We start from the raw sequence: 23,930 nt of genomic DNA on the forward strand, positions 1-23,930 counted from the left end.
CTCACTGACCCAGATAGTTTAAGAGCAGATATTTTAAGAGACTGACAGCAGCCTCTCAACTGGGGACTTGGGCCGGCTCTCAGGAGCCGATGAGCTCAATAGAATAATAAAATATTAATCCCACTTCCCGCACATGAAACACTCTTTTTGTTTTTCCCTACCTCTCTGAGCCCTGCGCCTCCTTCAGGGTGCTGCAGAAAAAGTCCTGGATTTGGGGATGAAAGACTTGGGTTCACTCTGACCTACAAGCTGTCTGACCTTGGGTGAGTCACTTCATGTCCCTGAACCTTGATTTGCCATCTCTAATCAGGGGTGCTGGGACCTCATGGAGTGAGCTGAGGGATTAGGGTCCAGTGGGCCTGGTGACTGGAAACACAGAACAGGCCCCATTGCTACCCACTTCTGGGTGTGGTGACCAGTTCTTGGGCTTAATAGTGGCTCACGAGCCTATGCTCTTTGTGCAAAAGTATCATCTCAGGCTGTTCCATCCCTTCCTTAAGCTGCCTGTTGTGGGTTGAATTGTAGCCCCTAAAATGTATGTCGAAACCCTAACTGTTGGTTCCTGTGACCGTGACCTTGTTTGCACAGAGGGTCTTTGCCCATGTGATCCAGTTGTGATCAGGCCATATTGACTTGGGATGGGCCCTAAATCAGTGCCTGGTGTTCTTATGAGTGGGGAGATTTGAACACTTGCGGAGGGCAGATGGCCTTGTGGAGATGGATGCAGCCATTGGAGTGATGCAGCTATAGCTGGAGGAAGGCCCAGGATTGTTGGGAGCCACCAGAAGGTAGGGAGAGGCGGGGAGGATTCCTCTCCAGAGCCTTCGGAGTGAGCACAGCCCTGTTGACACCCGACTTGGGGCTTCTGGCCTGTGCAGCTGTAAGAGAATAAGTCTCTGGGGGAAGCACCAGGGATTGAACCCAGGGGCACCTAACTGCTGTGGCACCTCCCCAGCCCTTTTAATTTTTTATGTTGGGACAGGGCCTCACTAAGTTGCTGAGGCTGGCTTTGAGCTTGTGATCTTCCTGTTTTAGCTTCTCGAAACACTGGGATTACAGGTGTGCCAGAATGAGTTCTTAAGAGTTTTAAGCCACCAAAGTTTGTGGTAATTTGTTGTGGCAGCCACCGAAACTAACACACTGCCTGAGAGTCTAAATAAAATCTAACCACGTGCCGGGGAACGATGTTTTGGTCTATGGTGGACCACAAATATCACAGGTCCCATGTGATTCTAATGGAGCTGAAAAATCCCCACCACCCAGGGACTTCAAAGCCACTGAAGCCTCCCTGGAGCACAGTGCACGGCTCACAAGGCTGCAGTGACGCTGGTTTAAATAAGCCCACTGTGCTGCCAGTTGTCTGAGGCATAGCACCTGCGATTTCCTGCAGCACGCAGTACTTGCTGATGATAATGCCCAAATGGGTCATGTTGTCACTATGTATTTTTTTAACATTATTTTTTATAACTTGTTTTACTTTGTTGAGTGATGCCTGGTTCTTTCCTGGGATCATGGGGGACACCCTAAAGTGACCAGGGGCTTGCTGGTGGGTATGAGTCCTTTGCTCCCAGAGTACTATTCTTCCTTACCCCTCTGCCCCTCCACAGCTTCGCATCACAGGCCATCAGCACACCCATACCCCATGCCATGCCTGGTCGTCTGCCAGCCTGGGGGTGTCATCCCTCCCTTGGGGAAGCTTGTGGTCCTGCCAGCTCCTGTGCTCTTCTTCCCCACCCTCCTGGCCTCTGTTGGTGGCTGTGTTGCCCACTTAGCTCATTCTTTCTGGGATTACTCCCCCCACCCCCCGAATCTTTGGGAGCGGGAGGCAGGCATACTTCTTTCTCAGTTCCCAGATCGTTCTAATGTGTGGCTCAGTCGAGAATCGTCCTATAGATGATCCAGATCCTTAACCGCTTTGGTTCCAGCAGCGCTTTCTCCCACCTGAGCCAGCCGTTCTCACAGTCGTGCTCTCCTGGTGGTCACTGCTAGTACCAGCACCTACTCTGATGTCCACCTCCTCACTTCCAATCACTCCCCCTAGAACCCCTGCTCCTCCCCTCAGCCTCATCAGGTCCACGACCCATCACCCCTGCACCTCTTCACCGTCCTCATGACCTTTGAGCCTCACTTTCTGCCCTCCCAGCCTGAGTCCAGGACCCAGGCTCTGCTCCCTGCCTCCTGCTGTCCTTCTGATGCCTTCTCTGGGCAAACCCCAGCCCGACAGATCTCTGCTTGTCTATTCACGTCTGTGTCCAAGCACCAAATCTCAGGATGTGCCTGAATGAAGACACCCAGCTGGCTTGCTGCTCTTAGTTTTATGAACACAGAACTCGAGTGGATTTTCAATGCTGTCTCATTTCCCAGTTAATCCACTGCCTGCTCTTTCAGGGGTGATCTCATACCTGCTCCCTCCAAACCAACTCTCTCCAGTATCTCTGGCCCCCTCATTCCTCCAGGGCTGAGCTCGCTCCTGCCTTCAGAAGATTGCACCCACGGTCACTCGACTGGCACTCTGCCCCAAGTGGGGCCATGTACACCTCCCTGGGTGCATCTCACCTTCTTAGAGAGGGAGTCCCTGACCCCACTACCTAAGACAGCCTCCCGCCCCCTCAGACTCTCCCTTGCTTTATTCGTGGCACTTACCACTGTCTGCATCATAAGATGGATTTGTTTCTGGCTTGTCTCTCCCCCTCGCTAGCATGCAGGCTCCGCGAAGGCTCCTTCTGGGTTGCCTCCTGCCTACATGCCCAGCACCAGGTACCCAGCAAGCTCTCGGGGAGGGAGATGAACAGAGGAATAGATAGGTGGTGTGTGCTTGTGCCCTGCTGACCTGGGAGGACATATGAACAGTGATTCAGACTTGAAGGTCTGGATCTATACTAGACCTGGATTCAAAGTCTGCTCCTCTCCTTGCTAACTGTGGGACTGGGAGCAAAGTCTTCAACTTCTCTGAGTTTCAGCTTTTCTCATCTGTCATAAAAAGGACTAGATAATGGGAGCTACTCCATGGGAGTGCTGCATGCTTTACATAAAATAAAATAGCACACAACTGGCATGTTACATACACTCAACAAATGTTAAAGAATAGAATCATTATTATTAGTTTAATAAACAATAGGCTGCAGTGTTTTCTTTTTGAAATGCTTCTAGTTGTTAACTTTTCACAATAACTCTTGATTTATTCCACTACTATTAATCTGGTTTTACAGGTGAGGAAACTGAGGTTCAGAGAGACCCAGTGATTGATCTGTCATGGTGAGGCCAGAGAGAGGCAGAGCCAGGAGCCCCGTCTCGATGGTGGCTTTAGCCGTGTGTGGAACTGCTCTAAGTTGCTGCCTCTGGTCTAAAAATGGGCTTCCCACTCTTACAGTCACAGAAGTTTGGGGAGTTCGAGATTTTTTTTCTCATTTGACTCAATCGTTGGTAGGTAAACATGAGATTTTTGGTCAGTTGTAAATAAGTAGTTTAAGGGGTTGGGGTTATGACTCAGCAGTAGAGTGCTCGCCTAGCTCACTAGGCGAGGCCCTGGATTCTATCCTCAGAATCACATAAGAATAAATAAATAAAATAAAGGTATGTGTCCAACTCCAACTAAAAACTAAAAAAAAAGTAGTTTAAGGAGTAGATCTTAAAATTCTTTCAGGAAGAAATATTTATACTTGTAGTTTTCTACCATGAGTTTTGGTTCAGCAAAATCAGAGCCACAACCTCAGTCTCCTGATGAGCTTGGAATGGACCAATGAGATTCAGAAGTTAAGTATTTAGGACCATATCAATCACTGCATTTTTCATCTTTTATTCCACTGTTTAGTAATACACAGACAAGTCTGGTAACTTCCTCAACTTACCCAAGATATCTTAGCAAAGCAAAATGCAGGTCTATGAACATGAGGATATGTGTTTGGTGTGCATTTTCCAAATGTGCCTCTTTTTTTTTTTTTTTTGGTGGTGGTGGTGGGGGTACTTGGGAGGATTGAAGCCAGGGTTGCTTTACCTCTGAACCACATCCCCAGCCTTTTTTTTTTTTTTTTTTTTTTAAATTTTTTCTTTGAGACAGGGTCTCACTAAGTTGCTTAGGGCCTCCCTAATTTGCTGAGGCTGGCCTTGAACTTGGGATCTTTCTGCCTTAGCCTCATGGGTCACTAGGATTACAGGTGTGTATCACCACCCTCAGCCCAAATGTGCCTCTTTTTAAGTAAGTGAAATGCGTGGAAATTAGATTGCAATATTGTCTAAAAGGATCAGGGTCACAAGTCCCAATGTGAACTAAGGCCCGATATTATTATTAAGAGCCTGGATAGTAGAAGTGTTCTAGGAACATGTGCTGTTTTTATAGATAACATGCACTTCAGATTTTAAATTCTTTGCTATTCTTTTTTTTTTCCATTGATTTCTGTTCTCAACCTCCCTTCTTAAAATTAATTTGGGTTCATCTGTCTCCTGGCCTGTCAGAGCATTTATTGCTAAAGTCATCTACTTGCTATGTACCTTCTGCTTTTCATGGAGATCTATTTGTATGTTTTGTTTAGTTGAGTGATTATGAACAAAGGAGAGTTCACGAGTTGCAAGATGAAGACCATATTCAACTATTTTTTTTTGCATAAATATAAGGAAGTGTTCCTTACACATAGAGCAAGAACATGCATCTTGTCTATTCATGATTAGCTAGGTTTAGCAGGATCTCTTGATATTTGCAGCATAATGTTGTGGATCTCTGAGATCTTCTTCCCTATTTAAATTTGAAATTGAGAGCTTCCTCTATTCTAGATAATGCATACATACATATATATGTACATACATACAACATATGCCTCTGATTTGTACATGTATCTACTTGATACATTGTCCTCATGGTGCCTGAATATCTTGATTTTTCTAAACTTTCCCTGATAAAACAATTCTATGTTATTCATACTGTTAAGATAATTTAATGTCCAAATACATTTCTATACTTCCTGTTAGGATTTAGATGTGAGGTTCCCCCAAAAGCTCACGTGTGAGGCAATGCAAGAAAGTTTAAAGGTGAAATGATTGGGTTATGAGCGTCTTAACCTAATCAGTGCATTAATCCCCTGAAAGGAATAAACTGGAGGGTGACTGTAGGCAGATGGGGTATGGCTGGAGGAGGTGGGTCCCTGGGGCATGCCTTTGGGTTTACATTATGTCCTTGTTGAGCTGAGCTCTCTCTCGATTCCTGATCATCCACCGGGTCCTGGGCTGCTTTCCTCCTACCCTCTTCCACCATGATGTTCTGTCTCGGCCCTGAAGAATGGAGTTGGCCATCTGTGGACAGAGACCTCTGAAACCTTGAACCCTCAAATAAACTTTCCCTTCTCTTATTGTTCTTGTCAGGTCTTTTGGTTACAGTGGTGAAAAAACTGACTGTAACACCCCTCTTTCATTTTAATTTAAAAAATATGGTGACCTCTCCTGTGTTCTAATTATGTAGAACATTGTATTTGGTCATTAGTCAGTAAGAACTTATTTTTCACTCTCTAGACTCGTAGCTGAAATAGAGAGATTGGTTGGTCACTTCCAAATCCTTTCTCCTTTCCTCAGATGGCATTCTGAGGAAATGCCTGATTCATCCCTGGTGGCGTTATCTGGGGCAGTATGGGTCCAACGCCAGTGTCCGCACCATCTCTGTGTGGGCTTCTGCCCTGAGGCCCTCCCTGTGTTGTGGCACAGATCGTGGGAGGGCATGAAGATGTGACCCACCTCTGACAACAGTCTGGAGGCCAGGAGGGCCGAGTGACGTCTGGACTGGAAGAGTGTTTTCCATTTCTCTGTGGCATAAGTACAAGGGCATCTTTGTTTTTTTTTTTTTTTTTTAGTTGTACCTTTATTTATTTATTTGTTTTTATGTGGTGCTGAGTATGGAACCCAGTGCCTCACATGTGCTAGGTAAGTCCTTTACCACTGAGCCACAACCTCAGCCCATCTTTAGAATTATTGAGTGCCTTTTGAACAGAGGGAGAAAAAACCCCAAGTCTACTTAAGATTCAGCAGAAGGTTCAGAAACATAAGTTCAGGCAAGTTACCACTTGTCCATGATTTGTACAAAATAAAAACACCTTTATGGTTTCTTCTGATTATCTAAGTGATTTTCTTTGAAAAAAATTGAAATGTACTTAAAAATATAGAAAGTAAAATAGAAGTCATCTGACATCCCACTACTTTCAGATAGCTAATTAACACTTTTATAAACTTATACATACTTTAAGCATAAACAGCTTTCACAGAGACATTTTACGGGAATAGAATGTAATAAATGCTGTTTCATTGTGAAGCCTTTTTGTTTTTATTTTTCATTTCACAAGATCATTTTGAAGCCTTTAAAAAAAGTTATTTACACCTCTATCAATACTCCCTTTCATATTTTCTCTCTCAAACAAAGGAAGCATATTAATTTCCAGATATGTAACTTTTATATCCATTTATCTGTATGGATACATAGACACATATAATCTTTTTTAAAAAAATACAGTTATTTATTTATTTATTTTTATGTGGCGTTGAGGATCGCACCCAGGGCCTCATACATGCTAGGGTGAGCCCTCTACTGCTGAGCCACAATCCCAGCCCAAACTCATAATTTTTTAATGAACTAATATCCATAATGCTAAAAGGCCCTAAGTTTTCTTTTTAAAATTTCTAATCCAGATACCCCTTTTTTGGTCAATTATTAACCTGCTGTCATGATAATTTAAAAAGTCAATATAATATTTATGTTCTCCTTGGAGTTTTCACTTAGATACCCTAAGAGGTATTTGTGGTTTCTTTCTGTAATTTCAAGTAGTGTCTTCTTTAATTCAGACCTTCTCAATATGGTGGTCAGGTCATGTTTCCAGCCTTGGGAACTACATACTAAATCATTCCGTCGGGAAACTTTGGCTGAAGCAGAAAGGTTCTGTGTGGCTGACGTGGCATCACTTTTTACAGTGTCTGCCAGCTGTGAGTAATAGCAGGCTGTCATGAGGGGATGTAGCAGAAGCAGCAGCAGGAACTCCTGATTTAGGGGCAAAAGATGTAAGTACTTATTTTCACCATTAACCAATTAACCCAGACGGAACCCAAATGAAGAATGCTAAGAGGGAATACAATTCCCACTAGAGACCCTTCTAGCACATTCCTTTGAGAAGTCTTAGGTCTTAACCAGAGAAGAAAGGCATTAAGCCAGCACATGGTTTCAGCAAAATGAAGAACTTAACACGGTCTTTTTTAATAAAAACTAACCTCAGACAGGCTATGCTGTGTTTAAACCCTAACTTTGTACAGCACCCGCATACCCTGGCAGGGGCTGTCCCCTGGGGATGGAATGCATGGCTAATGTGCATAAAAATTACATAAAAATTGAGGCAAGTTTGATTATGGTAAGATGAAAGGAGGCTTAGCAACTACAGTGTTTGGGGAGAGGAGAGGCCTGTTAAATATTTTAAGAAGGATTCAAACTGGTTAAAGCTGACTTAGAAGCAATGTGGAAACTTCTGTTCTCAAGCTACATGGATGACTAGGGGCCGATGCCTGCCAACTCCATGACAAATGAAACCCTGGCACAGATCCCGTAACTAAGAGGTGGCTCTGTGGCTGCTGTTCCCAAGACTTCCACTCTGGAAGTCATGTCAGAGTTCCTGGCATTTCAGAGTCCATAAACCATGTGTTTATGGGTTGGTGATGTTTTTTCTTTCTGGTGAGACTCTTTGATGTCCGGAGCTGCATGAAACCTTACAAACGAGCACTGGTGCTCCATCTCAGGTGCGGTTAACATATTGACCAACAGATATTTCTGATTGTCACCTCCATGCTGGGTATACCTAAGTTAGTAAGATGAAGGGGTTGCTGCTCCCGTGGAGTTTGTGTCCCCGCAGGAAAAACAGGTGTTATGAGAGGAGGAATGAAGCTGGTAAGCTGCAGACCTGGATTTGGGTCCTGGCATTGACGCCACGAACCATATGGCACTCTGGCTGTAGCTTATGCGCTAGAAAAATGGATGCGTGGGAATGGCTCACCTCTTCAGTAGTTGGTTCTTCACCTGGTGTGAATCTCCCCTTGAGGAACAGCTTCCAAACAGCATTGTATTTTCTCTACATCCAATTTTGGGAGGGGTGCTTTACTTACTCAATGGGTCTCCCCTGTCACCAACCAGGCCTCATCAGATGGTGATATTCTCTGACAGAAACTGGAAGAATCCTCCTAGAAGGGCCCACTTACAATAAGATATTCGTAGGAGAAAGGGTTGCTTTTGAGAAAGATTCTTAAAGGAGCTAACCCCACCGAATCATCTTAAATGCCTGGCTTCTATTTTCAAATGGTTAGTGATAGGAACGAGAATCTCTACTGATGCTGAATTTGAAGGACAAAGATAAGAAAGCCCGACACCAAGGAAAATGAAATTGCTTAAAATAGGCATGACCGACAGGCTTATGTTTGGAAAAAATTTAACTTGAGTCAAAAAATAAGGCAGGCTGTGGTTTCAAATATAATAGAATCTGCCCACCACGTGACTGTGTGGTGCATCTTAGCTTTTCAAGACCCCTCACCATCAGCTTAGTCATTTTTGATGGAAACTGTGGGAGTTTCACGTTTTAAGAGAATGATAGATGAAATGGATTTCTTTAACATGATTCTTATATATACTGTTTCTCCATCAACCTTGCTCATACAATTATCTACATGGCCAATCTCCTATCTCTTGCTGCCTTCCTCCCTTCTCAAAGGCACAGGTGTACTTCCCGACCCGGGACACGGCCCTTCTCCTGACCATCCATCCCCATCAGCCTCTCGGGGACCACCACGCTTATTGCTCAGTTATTCCTCTTGCATCTCAGCCTCTCCTTTATGCCAGCTCTTCCATCTTGTGTAAAAACACATTCAAGAGTCTTTCATTTTATACCAACCAACCAAGCAACCCACAATCCCTTCCCACCACCCTCTCCCTTTCCTGATCCTTCACCAACCTTTTAGATTCCTGGGGCGCGTTCCCTTCTTGTGTGACTTGATCTCTAACTAAATCTGTTCTTTTTGTCTCTTCCTCTTTCCTGACACTCTCTCCTCCTTGGCTGCCCTGATGCTCTTGACTCCCTTCTTGGCCTTTGTGCATCTCTTTCTCTGCTTTTTACCTTAATGTGTTCTTTTCTTATTTTGAAGTCTATGCTTATTCTTGATAATCTCATTCATAGCCAGGATTTTAATTATGACACATGCTGACAATACTCCATAAAACCCATATAGATCTTCAGGAAAGAGGCAACAGATAAAGAACTGAACACCACCCACCCAAGTGTATGTCTCCTCAGACTTCTCCCTGAGTCCCTGACTCACGGTCACTGCCTAGCCACCTCCAGTACATTGTCCCGGGGACAACTCAACTTACTGTGGCCCAGCCTGAAATTACCTTTGCTTATAAAACCTGATTCTCCCAATAAAACGAATTTCATTCCATCAGGGGTATTATCATCTACAGTCACCAGTCCAGAGCTGTAGAAGTCCAGCTAACTTCTACATCCTATTTTTTATTCTTCCTGCTGTCTGTCCCACTGCCTGCTCCCCTTTCACCTGTGCTTTGGTTGAGCACTGTTTTAAGGAGGACCATGGTAATTGCGACCTAAGGCTCACCTTGTCTGCAGTCTCACATTCCGAAACCATCTACGTTGTGACTTGTGTGATTTTCATGCTACCCCGCTGCTTTGAATCTTCCGCAGAGATCCAAAGCCTCCATGTTTCAGTCAGTGCTGACTTGATGGGTCTTTTTTTCCCATATGGCTGGATGGCAGCACCCTCCAGCCCGATTGAATGTGGCGGATCACCAGAACTCAGCTGAACCCCCCTCCATGCCTGGGGACTTCCTGATTCTTCTTCCGGACCCTTCCCCCAACTTACCCAAATAAATTTTAATTATCCGACAAGGTTCAATGAACACTTTCTCCCCCAGGAAGCCAAGTTGGCTGCCCTTCCCTGCACACATGATAATCTACGTAACCTCTACTCTAACACTTATCAAGGATGTTATTTTATTTGCTTCTCCAATTGAGTGTGAAAACTTATGAAGTAGAATTGTTTTTTAATTTCTGTATTCCTAATGCTTATAGTATGAGGAACATACTAGCTAATTATTTAACTATCATTGAATGAGTGAACAGGGGAGCAGTTGGCTGCCTGGAGCTCCGGGTTGACATTCTATTATCTCAGTCCACCAATGGGAAGCATTCTTCCTCCCCAGTAGTTCAGACTAAGTTCAGGGTGTGAGTCTTTGGACACATACTGTCTGCTGAATCAGTCACATGGTCAGGAGATGCAAGAATTTTGGTTTTCAGGTCTGAATTTTTGTGCCCATTCTTAGAGCAAAGGTAGGGCTGATCCACCATGATAGATAGACAGGGGGCAGGAAAGTTATCAAAAGGAAAATTGATAATTTATTGTCAGAAGCCAGAGGATGGGTTGCTGGGCAGGCAGAAGTAGCAGAGAGTCATGATAAGTATGTGCAAACAATGGGGGTCCCGGGAACAGCTCCTCTCTTCTTGGCTGGGTGAGGCCAGCTAGGAGGGTCTCTTCAGTGCCAGCACTTCTCTTTGTATTCTAAGTTCAAAGCACAGTGCAGAAAACCCGCTGCTGATGCTGTGACCCTGCCTCTGAGCCCTTATTGCTTCCATCCTGTGCAGGGCTCACCGCCTCCTCTGGCCAGGACAACACTTTCTATCCCCCGGCCTCTGCTGGCATTGTATTCTGCCAAAAAGCCTCCTCTGGAGTAGGGCTGATGCTTTGTAATTCATCTCAGCTGCTGCTTACTGTCACCCTTTCCTGGTACATAGCATCAAAATTGCCTGTTAACTTGTCTGTGTCCTATTAGGCAATAAACTCCAAGAAGACAAGGAACAAGTTCACTTTGTTCATTTTCTGGGGCCTCAACACCTGAACAATGCTCTGTACATAGTAGGTACTTAATAAACACCCAGTAAATGAAGCACAGTCTCCTACCATTTCTTGGTTATTAAACAGCAGGCCAGCTGATTTGGGCTTAGCAGCCTTATGATAGGAGTTATGGAGAGTCCATTCATATGGGAGGAAAATCATTTTATTATAAAGAATAAGTGAATTCATATTTGTCTAAAATATTATTTGTTGAATGAAGGAGGTCTTTTTACAAACCTCAACCCTGGATTCAGTTAGTGACATCATTTATTCAATGAATGACATTTGGACCAACACTAGAACATGATGTTGTGGTGTCATTAATGTCACAGGGCCTAGGAGGCGTCTTCTTACTGTAAAACTGAATATGTGTAGCCAGCTTGTGCAGAAACTGCATCTCAGGAGCAATGTCAGGCAGGGCATGAGTCTTTGCTCTGCGGGCCGCCGACCGACGACATTCATTGATGGGATGCTCCCAGGAAACAGTGAGCGTTGGCAGCCTCCTCTGTGATGCCTGCAGACACGTATGCCTAGGAAAGAAACTTCTCCATCATCTTGTTGTGCCCTTAAATGTCCTCCAGAAACTGAAGTTTGAACTTTGTTTTTTGGCATCATAAATGGCTCCTATGGAAATTTCCCTGATGTGCTAAATTCAGCATTAGAACAGCCCGTCCCCCTCCCCCCCCCCCCCCCCCCGCCCGGGGGGTGGGGGGACATTGCTCTAGCTGCAGGCACTTATTCCAGACAGAGGGAACAAGAGATGTGAGTCCCACTAAAGCACGCGTTTGCATTCACACTGCACACGGGGCTATTTTTGTACGGGGAACAGTGGGCAGACGAGCGGAATGCCACAAATTGGTGTGAAACTTTGTTGGCTGACAAATGGGGTGAGGAGAAAATACAGAGATTAATCTTTGTGCTCTTATTTTTATCCCTAAATATCTCCCTACCCACCTATCTATCATCAGGTTGAATGAATCTATTTATATGAGCTGATACCTTTGAAGGTTGCCATCATTGTATTCACATGCAATGGATTTTTAAATAATTGCATTTTGTGTTAAATATATTATGTGGCTATTATGTAATAGTTGTGTGATTGATGTTCCTCCATTTCAGACTAATATTGAAGCACTGGGTGTGTTTGGTGAAATCTCTGACCCTTTCTGATCTTGTGGACAAATTCTACTGATACTGCTAGGTACTGAAAATAAGGATTCAAGGACACACATCTCTGGGAAAGACAAGCCAAGATTACAATAGATTATGATGAAAGAAAGGGCAGAATCAATATTAGAAACAATAACCTCAGATTATATTATAAACCCATAATGAAGGCTAGTTAAGGTAGAAGTTCAACAAGAGCTGCTATGGTAAAAACTAGATAAGAACATGTGCCCTGAACAGTCTAGACAGTGACTCTTCTACCATGCTCAAACTTTTGTCAAGCACTTACAATGTGCAGGCACTTGCTATGTGCTTTTCCCAAATTGTGCATTCATTAATCCATCAAATTTCAATTATGCATCTGCTCCATGTACATGCCACAAACAGTACTTCTTTATTCTACAATGACCTTGTGAAGATGAGATGTCTATTATTATGCAGACATTTAACAAAGAGGGACACAGCCTGGGAGGTGAAGAGCTTGCTTCATGTCTCCACGGAGGAGATGGGCCTCAGATCCAGTTCTGACTGCAGAGCTGGAGCTCTTGACCAGTGCGCTGTACCCCACTTGTGACTTGTGAGCTCTGTGTGTGGCTTAGCTGGCCACACCTTTAACAGGAGCTAAAGATCCTGGACGAGAGGAAGGCAAATATTTATTGAAAACCCCCTACTGTGTTTAACAGATTTGCATCTACCATTTCATTTCACTACAGCCCTTTGAAGAACTTTTTGAAGATGAGGAATCTGAGGTTCATAGAGATGGGATGATTTTTCCAAAGGCACGTGGCTGGGAAGTAGCATAGCAAAAATTAAATCTACCTTTCAACTCCTGTGTTCTTTCCTCTGGATCTTGGTTCCTCCCCAAAATGATCAAGAAAGGAAGTTTTATAAGGGTCTGTGTAACCTGGAGAGGAGAAGGCTCCCTGGTGGCATGGTGGCTGTTTCCCTTCTTCCTGCAGTTGAAATGAGAGTTTGAGTCACATTTGTGTGTTATCTATTGTGTAGAGCATCCCGAGCCTAAAATGTAGACTATTACGTAACAGAATTTTTATCCAGCAATGGTGAGCTGGTACCACAATCCGTCTGTAAGTGAAAGAGTTGGATGCGAGCGAGGGCCTCGGCCTGTGTCTTGTTGGCTTGGACACTGTTCACCTGCAAGGATGGATTCTTTCCAGCTCACTGCCTCTGTGTGTCTGAATGTCTGCTCTTGTTCAGAATGTGTCTCTCAAACTTTTCCACCAAATGGCCTGAAATGACTTCTGTGTGTGTGTGTGTGTGTGCGCGCGTGCGTGTGTGTGTGGGTGAGTGTGTGGTGTGCGCGCACACATCTGTCTTATTCCAAAATGAAATTTCTTTGACGCCTTCTGCTTAATATTAAAAATTAAGATAAATTTGAATTTTGCTTTGAAACATGTGCTTAAGATGAAAATACCATTTATAATTGCTTAAAAAGAAATTCGATGCTTATCCTGTGGTGTCCTGCATTGTCTGTGGTGCTACGAGTTCCTCTGTGTTGAAGCCCTGGACTATACTTTCTTAAGGTTACTCATTCTGCTATTTCCACCTTCATTCACTTTTTTTTTTTTCCTGTGTAGTCAGGTGACACAGTTTCTCTATTTCCTGATCTCATGGCTCCATGTCAGTTGTGCACCTCACAGCAGCAATGGATAAACTCATCCTTCACCCATGAGTCATGCAGAGCTCTTGGTAGGCACTCTCCAGTATTGCCAGGAAAATGATAGCTATTAATATTAATTGAGCATTTACTATGTGTCAAATATTTTGTAGGTTTTTCATCTACTTTCACCCTTGTACTAACTCTGTGAGGTAGGAGGCCTACCTCCATTTTACATATGAGGAAAAGGAGACAAGAGTAACTTGTGCTGTCACATAGCCAGCAGATAGTGAAGCAGGAGTCACATCCAGATGGCCTTATTTCAGGGTCACTGTGTTGTGCTTCTTCTCTGTGGGATTTCCACCCTGACAGCCTGCAGCTGGGAGAACACCCCAAGATCATTGCCGCTGTTTCATTTAGCTGGTGTCAGAGTCTCCTCTTCTTTTTGGAGCTTCATGTGGGGTCAGAACTCTCGGGAGTGTTCCTCCGCCATCCCATTCATCCCAAATCGGGGGACACCAATAAAGTGGGGAGGGTGGCAGAGGGAAGGGGGGGTTCCCCTGCCAGTCTGACAGTGGCCTGGAGCCGTCCTTCCTGAATGCTGTGCTGCTTCTCTAGCTCCTGGCCGCAGAGGGGCATGGCTGCAGGGTGCCCTTGCAGGCAGCAGGTTTGTGTGTGGGTGGCGTTGGAGGGAGTCCTTTGTCTGGGCTCATTTCCAGGATTCCTTGCGCCAGTAGAAAATCTACCATGTGCCCAGACCTTCACTTCTAAGATGGCAATAAGAGGAACAGTCCCAGGACAGGCACTGGGGGCTTACAGAGCCTGTGCCAGGCTAATTGACTCTGGTATGGCCACCGCTTTTTCTTGGCACACCCCTCCTGATGACTGGCACTACTGACCAGCACTCGCTGCTCAGCATCTTGCTGACATCCAGCTTCCCTGAAGGAAGGTCAGAGTTTTGATGGCCAGTCTCTGGCTGAGGCCATGAGATCCGTATCTCTGAGTCTGGCTCCGGGGTGACTTTGTTGCAGGCACCAGGTTGCTGTGCACTCAACCTTCATCCCTTGACTCATTCCTGAGTAGAGATATGAGATGCTTGCTCCTCAGAGCAGCCACCGCACATCAAGGGTGACTGGAAATGCAGGTGTGGGAAGTGCCCGTCAGTCTCAATTTTCTTTATTTATTTTGGTACCGGGATTGAACTCAGGGGCACTTGGCCACTGAGCCACATCCCCTGCCCTATTTTGTATTTTATTTAGAGACAGGGTCTCACTGAGTTGCTCAGTGCCTTGCGCAGTTGCTGAGACTTTTTTTTTTTTTTTTTTTTTTTTTAAGAGAGAGAGAAAGAGAGAAATTTTTAATATTTATTTTTTAGTTTTTGGCGGACACAACATCTTTGTTTGTATGTGGTGCTGAGGATCGAACCCGGGCCGCACGTATGCCAGGCTAGTGCGCTACTGCTCGAGCCACATACCCAGCCCCCGAGGCTGGTTTTGAACTTGCGATCCTCCTGCTTCAGTCTCCCAAGCTGCTGGGATTATAGGCATGCGCCACAGTGCCTAACTAGTCCCACTTTTAAAAATTATTTTTGTGACTTAATTTTTTTTAAATTTAATTTTTACTGTCCTATTGGACTCCATCTCTTTATTATAGCCAGGGATCTCAGTGTAATGAGATATGCAGAGAACTTATGTCCGCTTCTGTGTCATTTGAGTCTCATGTATTCCTAGTTGAAACATGCACATTTTTCATACTGGCCATTCTAAACATTCATGGTGCCTCTCAAGACCCTAACCAAGCTGGGCGTGTGGCGCACACCTGTACTTCCAGAGGCTCAGAAGGCTGAGGCAGGAAAATTACAAGTTCAAAGCCACCTAAGCAATTTGGTAAGGAACTGAGCAACTTGGTGAGACTTTGTCTCAAAATAAAAAAACACAAAAAGGGCTGGGGATGCCTCGGGGGTTAAGCACCCTTGGGTTTAATCCCTGGTACCAAAAAAAAAAAAAAAAAAAAAAATTAATCCCTAACCTAACTCCTGAGATAGCCGGAAGACCTTGGCATTCTGATCCACAGACAGCTGTTTCCAATCCCTGGGTGTAAACTCGCCTCCGCCCGTGCCTGCCTTTACCTTTTTTCCCTTTCTCAGAGGAACAGGTGCCCTCCTCTTAGCATGGTTTAGTTTTCCCTGGATTCTGCGTGTCCTGTCTCTTCTGAGTCGTCCCTTCAATGGCTGTTTCATTTATGTGTTTCCAATCTTCCATACAAAGCAGCGAGGGATTTAGTTTTGTTCTCCCTAAACAATTCTTCCAACCTGAGCTCCTCATGGTGGCCCTAACCCTTTTCTTCACATCTAAGCTTCTAAAAAGAGTGGTTTACACTTCTTGCTGTCTGCTTTTCTGCACTTGCTACTTGCTATGTAAATGATTATGAGGCTCTCACCCTCCCTCCCTCGACCACAGTTCCACTGACATTGTTCAGGTTAAAACCACCAAAGTCCCTCACTGTCAAATCTGTGATGCAGGGACGCCTGCTTTTACTTGTTGCCTTTCTCAACAACTCACTTGGGACATTTTTAACCACTCTCCTGTTTTTGAAGCCACACTCCTTTGACTTCTGGGACACTGTCCTCTGCTGGTTTCCTGCCTGTTGGTCTGGCACCTCCTTGTCTTTCCTGGGCTCCTCTTGCTGTGTGAGTGTCGATGCTCTTCTTCAGGGTTCCTCCTTCAGACCCATCTTCTAATCGTTTCTTGGCAAGGCTGTCCACCTTTGTGGCTTCTGCCACCACATCTCTCTTCTCTGGGTCTCTAGACCATTAGAACCCACCTCTTACTGGCCACACTTACCTCTGTGTCCCACAGGCCTCTCACATGCAGCATGTCCCAAACTGACTTTATCGTCTCCCCCACCAAACTGGCTCTCCCAAGAATACTATCCAAAAAAAGGCACAGTCTCTAAACGTGGGACTTCTACCATCTTCTACCGTCAAGTATCAATTCATGATGATCGTAGTCTATAGAGCATATTTTCTCCTCTGTACATCTCTCTGTATGTATGTACGTGTGTGTGTGTGTGTGTGTGTGTGTGTGTGTGTGTGTGTGTCCCTTCTCCCCCAATTCCCATGGATTCCTGCATCTGCTCTAGTTGGCATTCATCTGTCTTGCTAGCTCTGTCAAATCGCCTCGCATAGCAGACCTTCCTCTTTCTAGTATTGGGCTTCCTCTCATTAGAAAAATCGGTGATGAATCAACTAGAAAAATAATTGCCTATTTCAGTTTCTGTTGCTCCTCTGGGTTGAGAGGTTCTTTTGAGGAAGGATCACACGTTATTTGTCTTTGCATTCCCACTGCATGTCGTAGCGCTGGGCATAGAGTAGGTAGATTAAACCCTTGCTTTGTGAATGAATGATTCGGACTCTATGCGGAATATGAGACTGAACATAATTAATCCATCTTGGGTGTTTTGGGGAAGTCACTGCCCTGCTTTAGTTACTTGGGTGCCTAATAGTTACTGTTGTGACAATATATTTGGATATATTGTTGATTAAAAAGTAATGTTAGTTGATTTTGTCTTTTAAAGTAATATGCATTTACTGGAAAAAGTTATCAAATATGGACAAATAAGAAGAGGAAAATAAAATCATCCAAAATCCTGTTACCCCAAAGAAGATAACTACTGCTAACATGTTGATACAGAGCTTCTCAAATTGTTTTCTAAATGTTTAATTTCAATAAAGGAATAGGCTCACACCTGGGACAGAGTCTCATCTGCTGAGCTGTCCTTTGTGAGAGCAATCAATCGTTAAGTCAGAGTGCTCAAGGGTTCATGGAAGCCTGGCCGATGGGTTTCCACATCCTTCAGCACTGATCTGCTTGGAGAGATCTGCAGCATCATTAGTAGTGATGCTATTTTCCTAGGTGTCAAACTAGGCTAGTGTCTTAGTTCAGACTGCTATAGAAGAATAGCATGGAATTGGTGCCTTGAACAACAGGAATTTGTTTCTCATGTTCTGGAGGCTAGAAATAAAAAATCAAGGTGCTGGTGGATCCAGTGTCTGTAGAGGGTCTGCTTCTTGTTCTGCAGATGGCTGTCTCCTCAGAGCAGAAAGGAGCCACGCTCTCTTGAGTTTCTTTATAAGGACACTAATCCCACTCTAAGGGCTCCACTCATGACTGCTCACCTCCTAATACCAATGGGAGATGAGGTTTCAACTTAGGGATTTGGGGAGGAAAGATTCAGTCTTTAGCAGGTAGTTACTCCTCTTTGAAACAAGATCCTAGACAGCGGCCTAGCATTTGGAAAGGAGGACAGGAATTTATGGAAATGGGAATTCACATAAATTAGCAAGCTTTCTGGGCTCCAATCTGGTGGGAAGTCGAGATGCACAGCAGGGATCAGGTACAAGGGAAGGACACTAGGACAGGAATAGTGTGAAGGCTGTAGCTGTATGGACACAAGGGAGCCCATAGGATCCCACAAGGGCACTGCAACCAGAGCTCAGAGTGGCTGCTGGGGATGTAGCTCCTAATGTGCTGTCAAGATGGGTAAATTTGGTTGAGAATCCAGGAAGATTGGAGCTTTCAGGTTGAAAGACTTAGTAAACTGTAGATCTAGGGGGCTGGGGAAGGCAGGGACTGATAAATCCCAAACTTTTGGAGTGGCGAGATCCCATCACAGTCTACTTCATTCTGTGACCCATATAACTGTTGTATGCCATATGTCTTTGTAACATAATTAAAGCTAATTAAAATTAATTTTGGTTGTTGAGTGTTTGAAGAGTTTCATAATAACTCCTGAGATAATTAGAGATGCTTTGGGATGTCACAAAAGGAGCATTTGGAATAAGTGGGCTAGATGTTTAAACCAGAAATGTGCAGTAAAGGGTAGCAACAGAGGATAATTCTGTAACTGAAGGACGCTGAATTAGGTACTAAGAGTTTGGGGATGAACTCAGTATACTGGTAAACTGGCTCTCTGAGAAACAAACTGCCTTGCTTTGTGGAATTTGCCAGTTTCTATAATGTGAATATTTCCAACATGGTAGGTTTTATATTACCCTTGGTTTAACAACTAGCTCACACAATTCCTGAGTATTTCTTTTTTCTTTCTTCTTTTTTTTTTTTTTGTAATTATATATGGACAGAATGCCTTTAGTTTATTTTTTTTTGTAGTGTTAAGGATCAAACCCAGTGCCTCACATGTGCCAGGCAAATGCTCTGCCACTGAGCTATAGCCCCAGCCCAATTCCTGAGTATTTCATAATCAGCTTTTGTAAGCTCTGTGCAAGACAGCTGGGACATACCCCGAGAATCCATACCGCATTTCTATTTAGCTTTGTGATCTTGGGTAAATCACTTCAATTCTGTGGATCTTGGTTTTATCATCAAAAAAGTGAAACTATTAAAAATAATCCCTGAGGTCCTTTCTGAAGTTCATATTTCCAGTAATGCAGCTGGTGTTATAGGGCCAGTCTGACACCATGTTAGAAGCCAAAAGAGTTGCATCAGAATTTTATGACTGTCACTGAGATATTAATGCACACATAATTTGATAAAGTGGTCATAATCATACTATGTCATAATCAACCATGTTCTGATTCCTGCTGTCAGTGCTTTGTGTCTTTTGTAGTACCTCTTCCCAGAGGGATTAAGAACAGCGGTGTAGCCATTGGGGAACCAAACTTCATGGCCCAGCAGCGAGGTAAGAAACCATTACTCACAGTTGCTGGGTCCTAGGATACCGGCAGGTTGAGGGAAGATCCTAAGGCTTAGATACCTCACTTCTCTGACAGTGAGACCCAATGGTGGTGGTTTTTCCTAGACAAGTAACTATGTGAGAGGCTAATTTTCCTCCATGCTTTTTGAAGGCAAGGACAGCGTCTTTCATATTTATGTGTGTCAAATTCTGGAAGCCAGTTAAGAGTTTGTTGAATAAACAAATGGGCTTTTATAGAGCAAATTGTGAATTTAAAAATATGCATTCAAAAGTAGACATGAGTTCATGTTTACCTTAATGCTGAAGAGTTGTATTTTTTCCAACGTGAGGAGTTATTTTCTTGTTGTAATAGGAGACTTCTCAATGCTTTCAGTTCAGTTCGGGGTCTTGAAAATTGCCTTCCAGTGCTGGGCTATACAACCAGAACCAAATGGAGAGAAACATGAATGAGAAAAACACATACCAGGCAATCCAGGTATTTACTCCCCACCTATGAGTACCCCCACCCAATCTCAACCAGTAAAAATAGCTCATCTCTTTAAAAAAATACTCATATGCTTCGTCACTATCATTTAATCCTCATGATAGCCCTCATATGATAAATATTGTCGTTCCTGTTTTAGAGAAAAAAAAAACTGAGACTCAGAGAGGTTGAGTAAGCCAATGGCAGAGGCACAGTCCACACCCCAGAGGTGGTGCGCTCTGGCACAGCCAGGCTGCCCCAGGGCTCTCTGGGTTTCCGCTTCCTGGTGTCTCTCTTTGCTGTAGGGGTTTCGGTGCCCTCTCATGTGAGTGAACCTGGCTCAGTCCATAGCCAGGCAAACAGAAGCACCAGTCTCTGGCAAGATTCTGAACAAATATCAGGACCCTCCCGGCCAAGGTGGCTGGGCTGAACTTTGTCCCCGTGAATCAGCTCCCAGGAGGCTGGGCAGTTGCAAAGGTGACTAACTAGCTATAGATTCGAGGGCCAGGTAAGTCTGGTGGATGTGGCACCTGGACTTTGACAAGCTACAGGAGCAGAGGAGGCCCATCTGGGCAGGTCCCGGAGCGGTGCTGGAGGAAGGTGGGAAGCCGGCTGAGCAGGTGTGTGGGAACCAGCCCCCTTCTTCCCCTTCTGGTTGTGCTTGCTGGGATGTCAGCTTAGGGAGGGCACCATGGCTCGGAGGGGGTCTAGGGAGGGTCATTTATATGAATATGAGAGTGTGATTTGTCATCACAGGTAGAATTCCTTCACTTTGAGAATCTTAGGCATTTGAATTTGATATCCTTGATCACAACCCCGCTCTGACTTACCGGAGCTGGTGTCTCTTGGCAACAAGATGATGTGATGTCAGAGGAGAGACTGGGAATTGTGCCTTTGCAGTTTGGGGACAGGCTGCCTGGTGAAAACATCTGGGGACAAGGTGAAAGCAGCTTTCTTCTTGTCCCACTTACTTGTGTCCCGACGGTGATGACCCATGCCTCTGGCCTCTTCTGGGATCTGCTGGCCAAGGCTCTCATAGCACTTGGCTGTTTCAAGGAAATGAGCTGACACGGAGAGGAAGACAGGTTCCCCGAGCTGTGACGGACCTTGAGGTGGCATGTACCCCCGGGCCCTGTGCTTCTTGTACACTCTGTTATCTCACAGCTCTTGGCTCATAGCTCTGGACCCTGGCTCGGTGGTGTTCCAGCAGAGTGACATCTTGGTTTCGACAGGGACTCTTTTGACCTTTTGTTCTGATATGAATTTTTAGATGAGACTGGGAGCTTCAGCAGTGGGAGAAAGTGAACAGATGTGATCAGACTCTTGCAACCTAAGACAGTTCCCATGGGACGAGACAGGTGGGAACTACCTGGCTTATGTATGCTGGTGACCCAGGAGGCGCCCTGAGCAGGAGTGAGGGCTGAGCGCATGCCCCTCTGGGATAGGGGCAGAAGAATTTGGAAGGTCATCATCCCCTGGAGCTACATCCCATTTTTGAGGATATAAGGGGGAAAAATGAGTTTGATTCAAAGGAGTCTTCTAGTTTCTAAAAGTCTCTAGCTAGGAAGAACTCTGAGACCTGAGAAGAATGGTTGTAATATAAGAACAGAATGGCCATAGTATAAGGTCTCATTCTTCTACAGGGTTAATTCAGGATTCAGAAAAGGAGTCTCTTGGAGAGGTCACTTTAAACTTCTTTTTGTTTAGAAAATCGTTTTGGTTAATCAGATGACCCTTGTCTCTACCTCTGGCAACACAGCTCTTTATCAATAATCATGATCTGCCAGGCAGTGTGTTGGGTGATTTCCAGGCCCTATCTGTGTTTCTAACAGGAACCCCTCTGCAGACTGGTTACTGTGTTCTCCATTTTATGGGTAGGAAATTGAGGCTTAAAAAAAACTAACCAGCTAGTAGGTGGCAGTCCGTATTTGAACTTGGATCTTGCTCCCTCCAAGGCTGACTCGTTTCTATGATGCCTCAGCAGGTCCATCCTGAGTGTTGTATAAATATTTGCTGATGGGATAAATGAAGAAACACTAATTGGGATTCCTTGATAGCATTCCTAGTTGCATCTATTACTGTTATCTGTCTCTCTTGCCTCCCACATCTGCCGTTCCATATGTACTTTTTAATTTTGTAAGCAATATCAATATAATTGTCTAGCCTGTTATTTATTTGTGTATCTGCTTGAGATTTTTTTTCTTCAGATCTCTCTATATCCGTGCCCATATGGTTTGTTTCAGACAAGGTTTGAGGACTCTAGTTGCTCTTTTCATAAAACCTAATCAACCACCATGTTTAGATATAGGCTTAAGACAAGTATTTTTCCCCCTTTTTGTTTAGTGTGCAGGGAAATAAAACAACTGTACAGCTGACTCAAACCCAAGAGAAATCCAGAGGGTCAGGGATGGAACCTTGGGTTCCCCTGCGGCCATCTCAGCCACGGGGGAGGCCCATGGCACCTCCAAAGGACCCCGGCCGAGGGCTTCAAAGTGGACCTCATCGGCCTGTTCCTCACCCTCGGCACAATGGAGAGGGGTTCCACCAATGGCAAGACATCCGTGGGAGCCCACAGCCACTGCAGGACCCCCGGGCAGACCACCTGCAGCCCCCTCATGCACCCAGGTCTGGGGTGGACTACTATGACGGGGCCTACCCCAGCCAGGGGTACTCCAGGTATGGCTTCAGGGTTTGGAATGGACCCAACTTTCCTACATGTGGATGGACAGTTTGTTCTTTTCCTTCTTCCTTTCTCTTTTATTTCTCTCTCTTTTTCTTTTCCCACGTACTATATTGCCTTAGCTAAAACCTGTCCTCTTTCAAGGTGGTTTTTGGTGATGGAGGATAGTATTTCCCTCCTCTGTGTCCCCAAGTGGAGCTTTTAAAACGAACAGCTATCACAGTGCCATCAGAAGAGGGGTACAGGTGGGAATTCAGGCAGGAGACGGGACTGTCTTGCTCTGGGATCCCAGAAAGCAACATGGACACTCTGGAAGAGCTTTCCTTAGGAGCCATAGGAAGGCTTCACAGTCTTTGGACAGTTCTAACCTGGGGTTAGTCTGACATCTCCAGCCCCAAGAAGAGTCCTAGTGCTGAGAACACGGCTGGAGTGTGACTGGCACACAAAAGCAGTGGTGAATGAATGAGAGCTGTGGGAAAAATCAGCTTCTTAGAAAAGCCAGATCTGGACTTTCCAGCCCTAAGTTCAGGAGGAAGGGGCTGCGGAGAGGTGATCCCAGGACGGAGAGTCTGGAACTCCTGCTCCCTCCAGTTCTAATCGATGACATTGTACCAAATAGTTCATGGAACGTTGGAAGCCATCAATGTTCTGGAATGTTCTACTTTGCCTTTTCCAGTTAGGATATTTATTCACCTTAATAGGTTGAAATTCGGGTTGAAATTATGACAACTATTATAAATACTAAAGCATTATTAACTGATAAATTAATTGATATGATGTTTCTTTTCCCTGTCTTTTTGGGTTATTGGATTCCCAAAGGGAGGTATGTTAAGAACAGAGACAATAAAAATAATCAGATTTAAGATTGGTCTGACTTTTAAAATCTCATTTCTATCTGAAATATGCACAGAAATTACAATACTAGGTTCTTTTCTTTAAATCTTTTAAAAATACCTTTATTCTATTTATTCATTTGTATGTGGGGTTGAGGATGGAGCCCAGGGCCTCACACGTGCTAGGCAAGCGTTGTACCGCTGAGCTATAGCCCCAACTCCCAATAGTAGGTTCTTATTATCTTATTCTAAGATAGTATCAGAGAAGAACTTTTTAAGATAACAGCTACAGAATGGATGTATTTGGGGAGTAAGAGTTTTACCATAAAAATAAAAGAGTTCTAAATAAAAATAGTTAAACAAAGATTTTTAAATAAAAAAAATAGTTTTCTATCTTACTACAAAAATCCCAACCTTGCCTTATAACAAGGGCCTCCTCCTGCTCTGATTCTGGATGTGTTTAGAGGGTCCAGAATGAACTGTAGCTTTCAGGCAGGTTCTGGATTGGGGTGGCCTCTCTGTCCTCTAAAGTCATTTAGTTTGCCTAGTCCT

The 23,930-nt window shown here is 44.5% G+C and overlaps 1 protein-coding gene across 2 annotated transcripts in view; it reads left to right on the forward strand.

The window, feature by feature from the left end:
- The first annotated feature begins 22,272 nt into the window (after positions 1–22,272).
- Positions 22,273–23,930, forward strand: part of Sec16b (SEC16 homolog B, endoplasmic reticulum export factor) — a 34,390-nt gene continuing 32,732 nt past the window's right edge. For both annotated transcript variants that reach the window (XM_076831885.2, XM_076831884.2), the window contains exon 1: positions 22,273–22,541. In XM_076831885.2, the coding sequence (XP_076688000.2) occupies positions 22,273–22,541 (269 nt within the window). The remainder of the gene's footprint in view (positions 22,542–23,930) is intronic.

This window comes from Callospermophilus lateralis, chromosome 13, assembly GCF_048772815.1.
Source record: "Callospermophilus lateralis isolate mCalLat2 chromosome 13, mCalLat2.hap1, whole genome shotgun sequence".
Classification (NCBI taxonomy): domain Eukaryota; kingdom Metazoa; phylum Chordata; class Mammalia; order Rodentia; family Sciuridae; genus Callospermophilus; species Callospermophilus lateralis.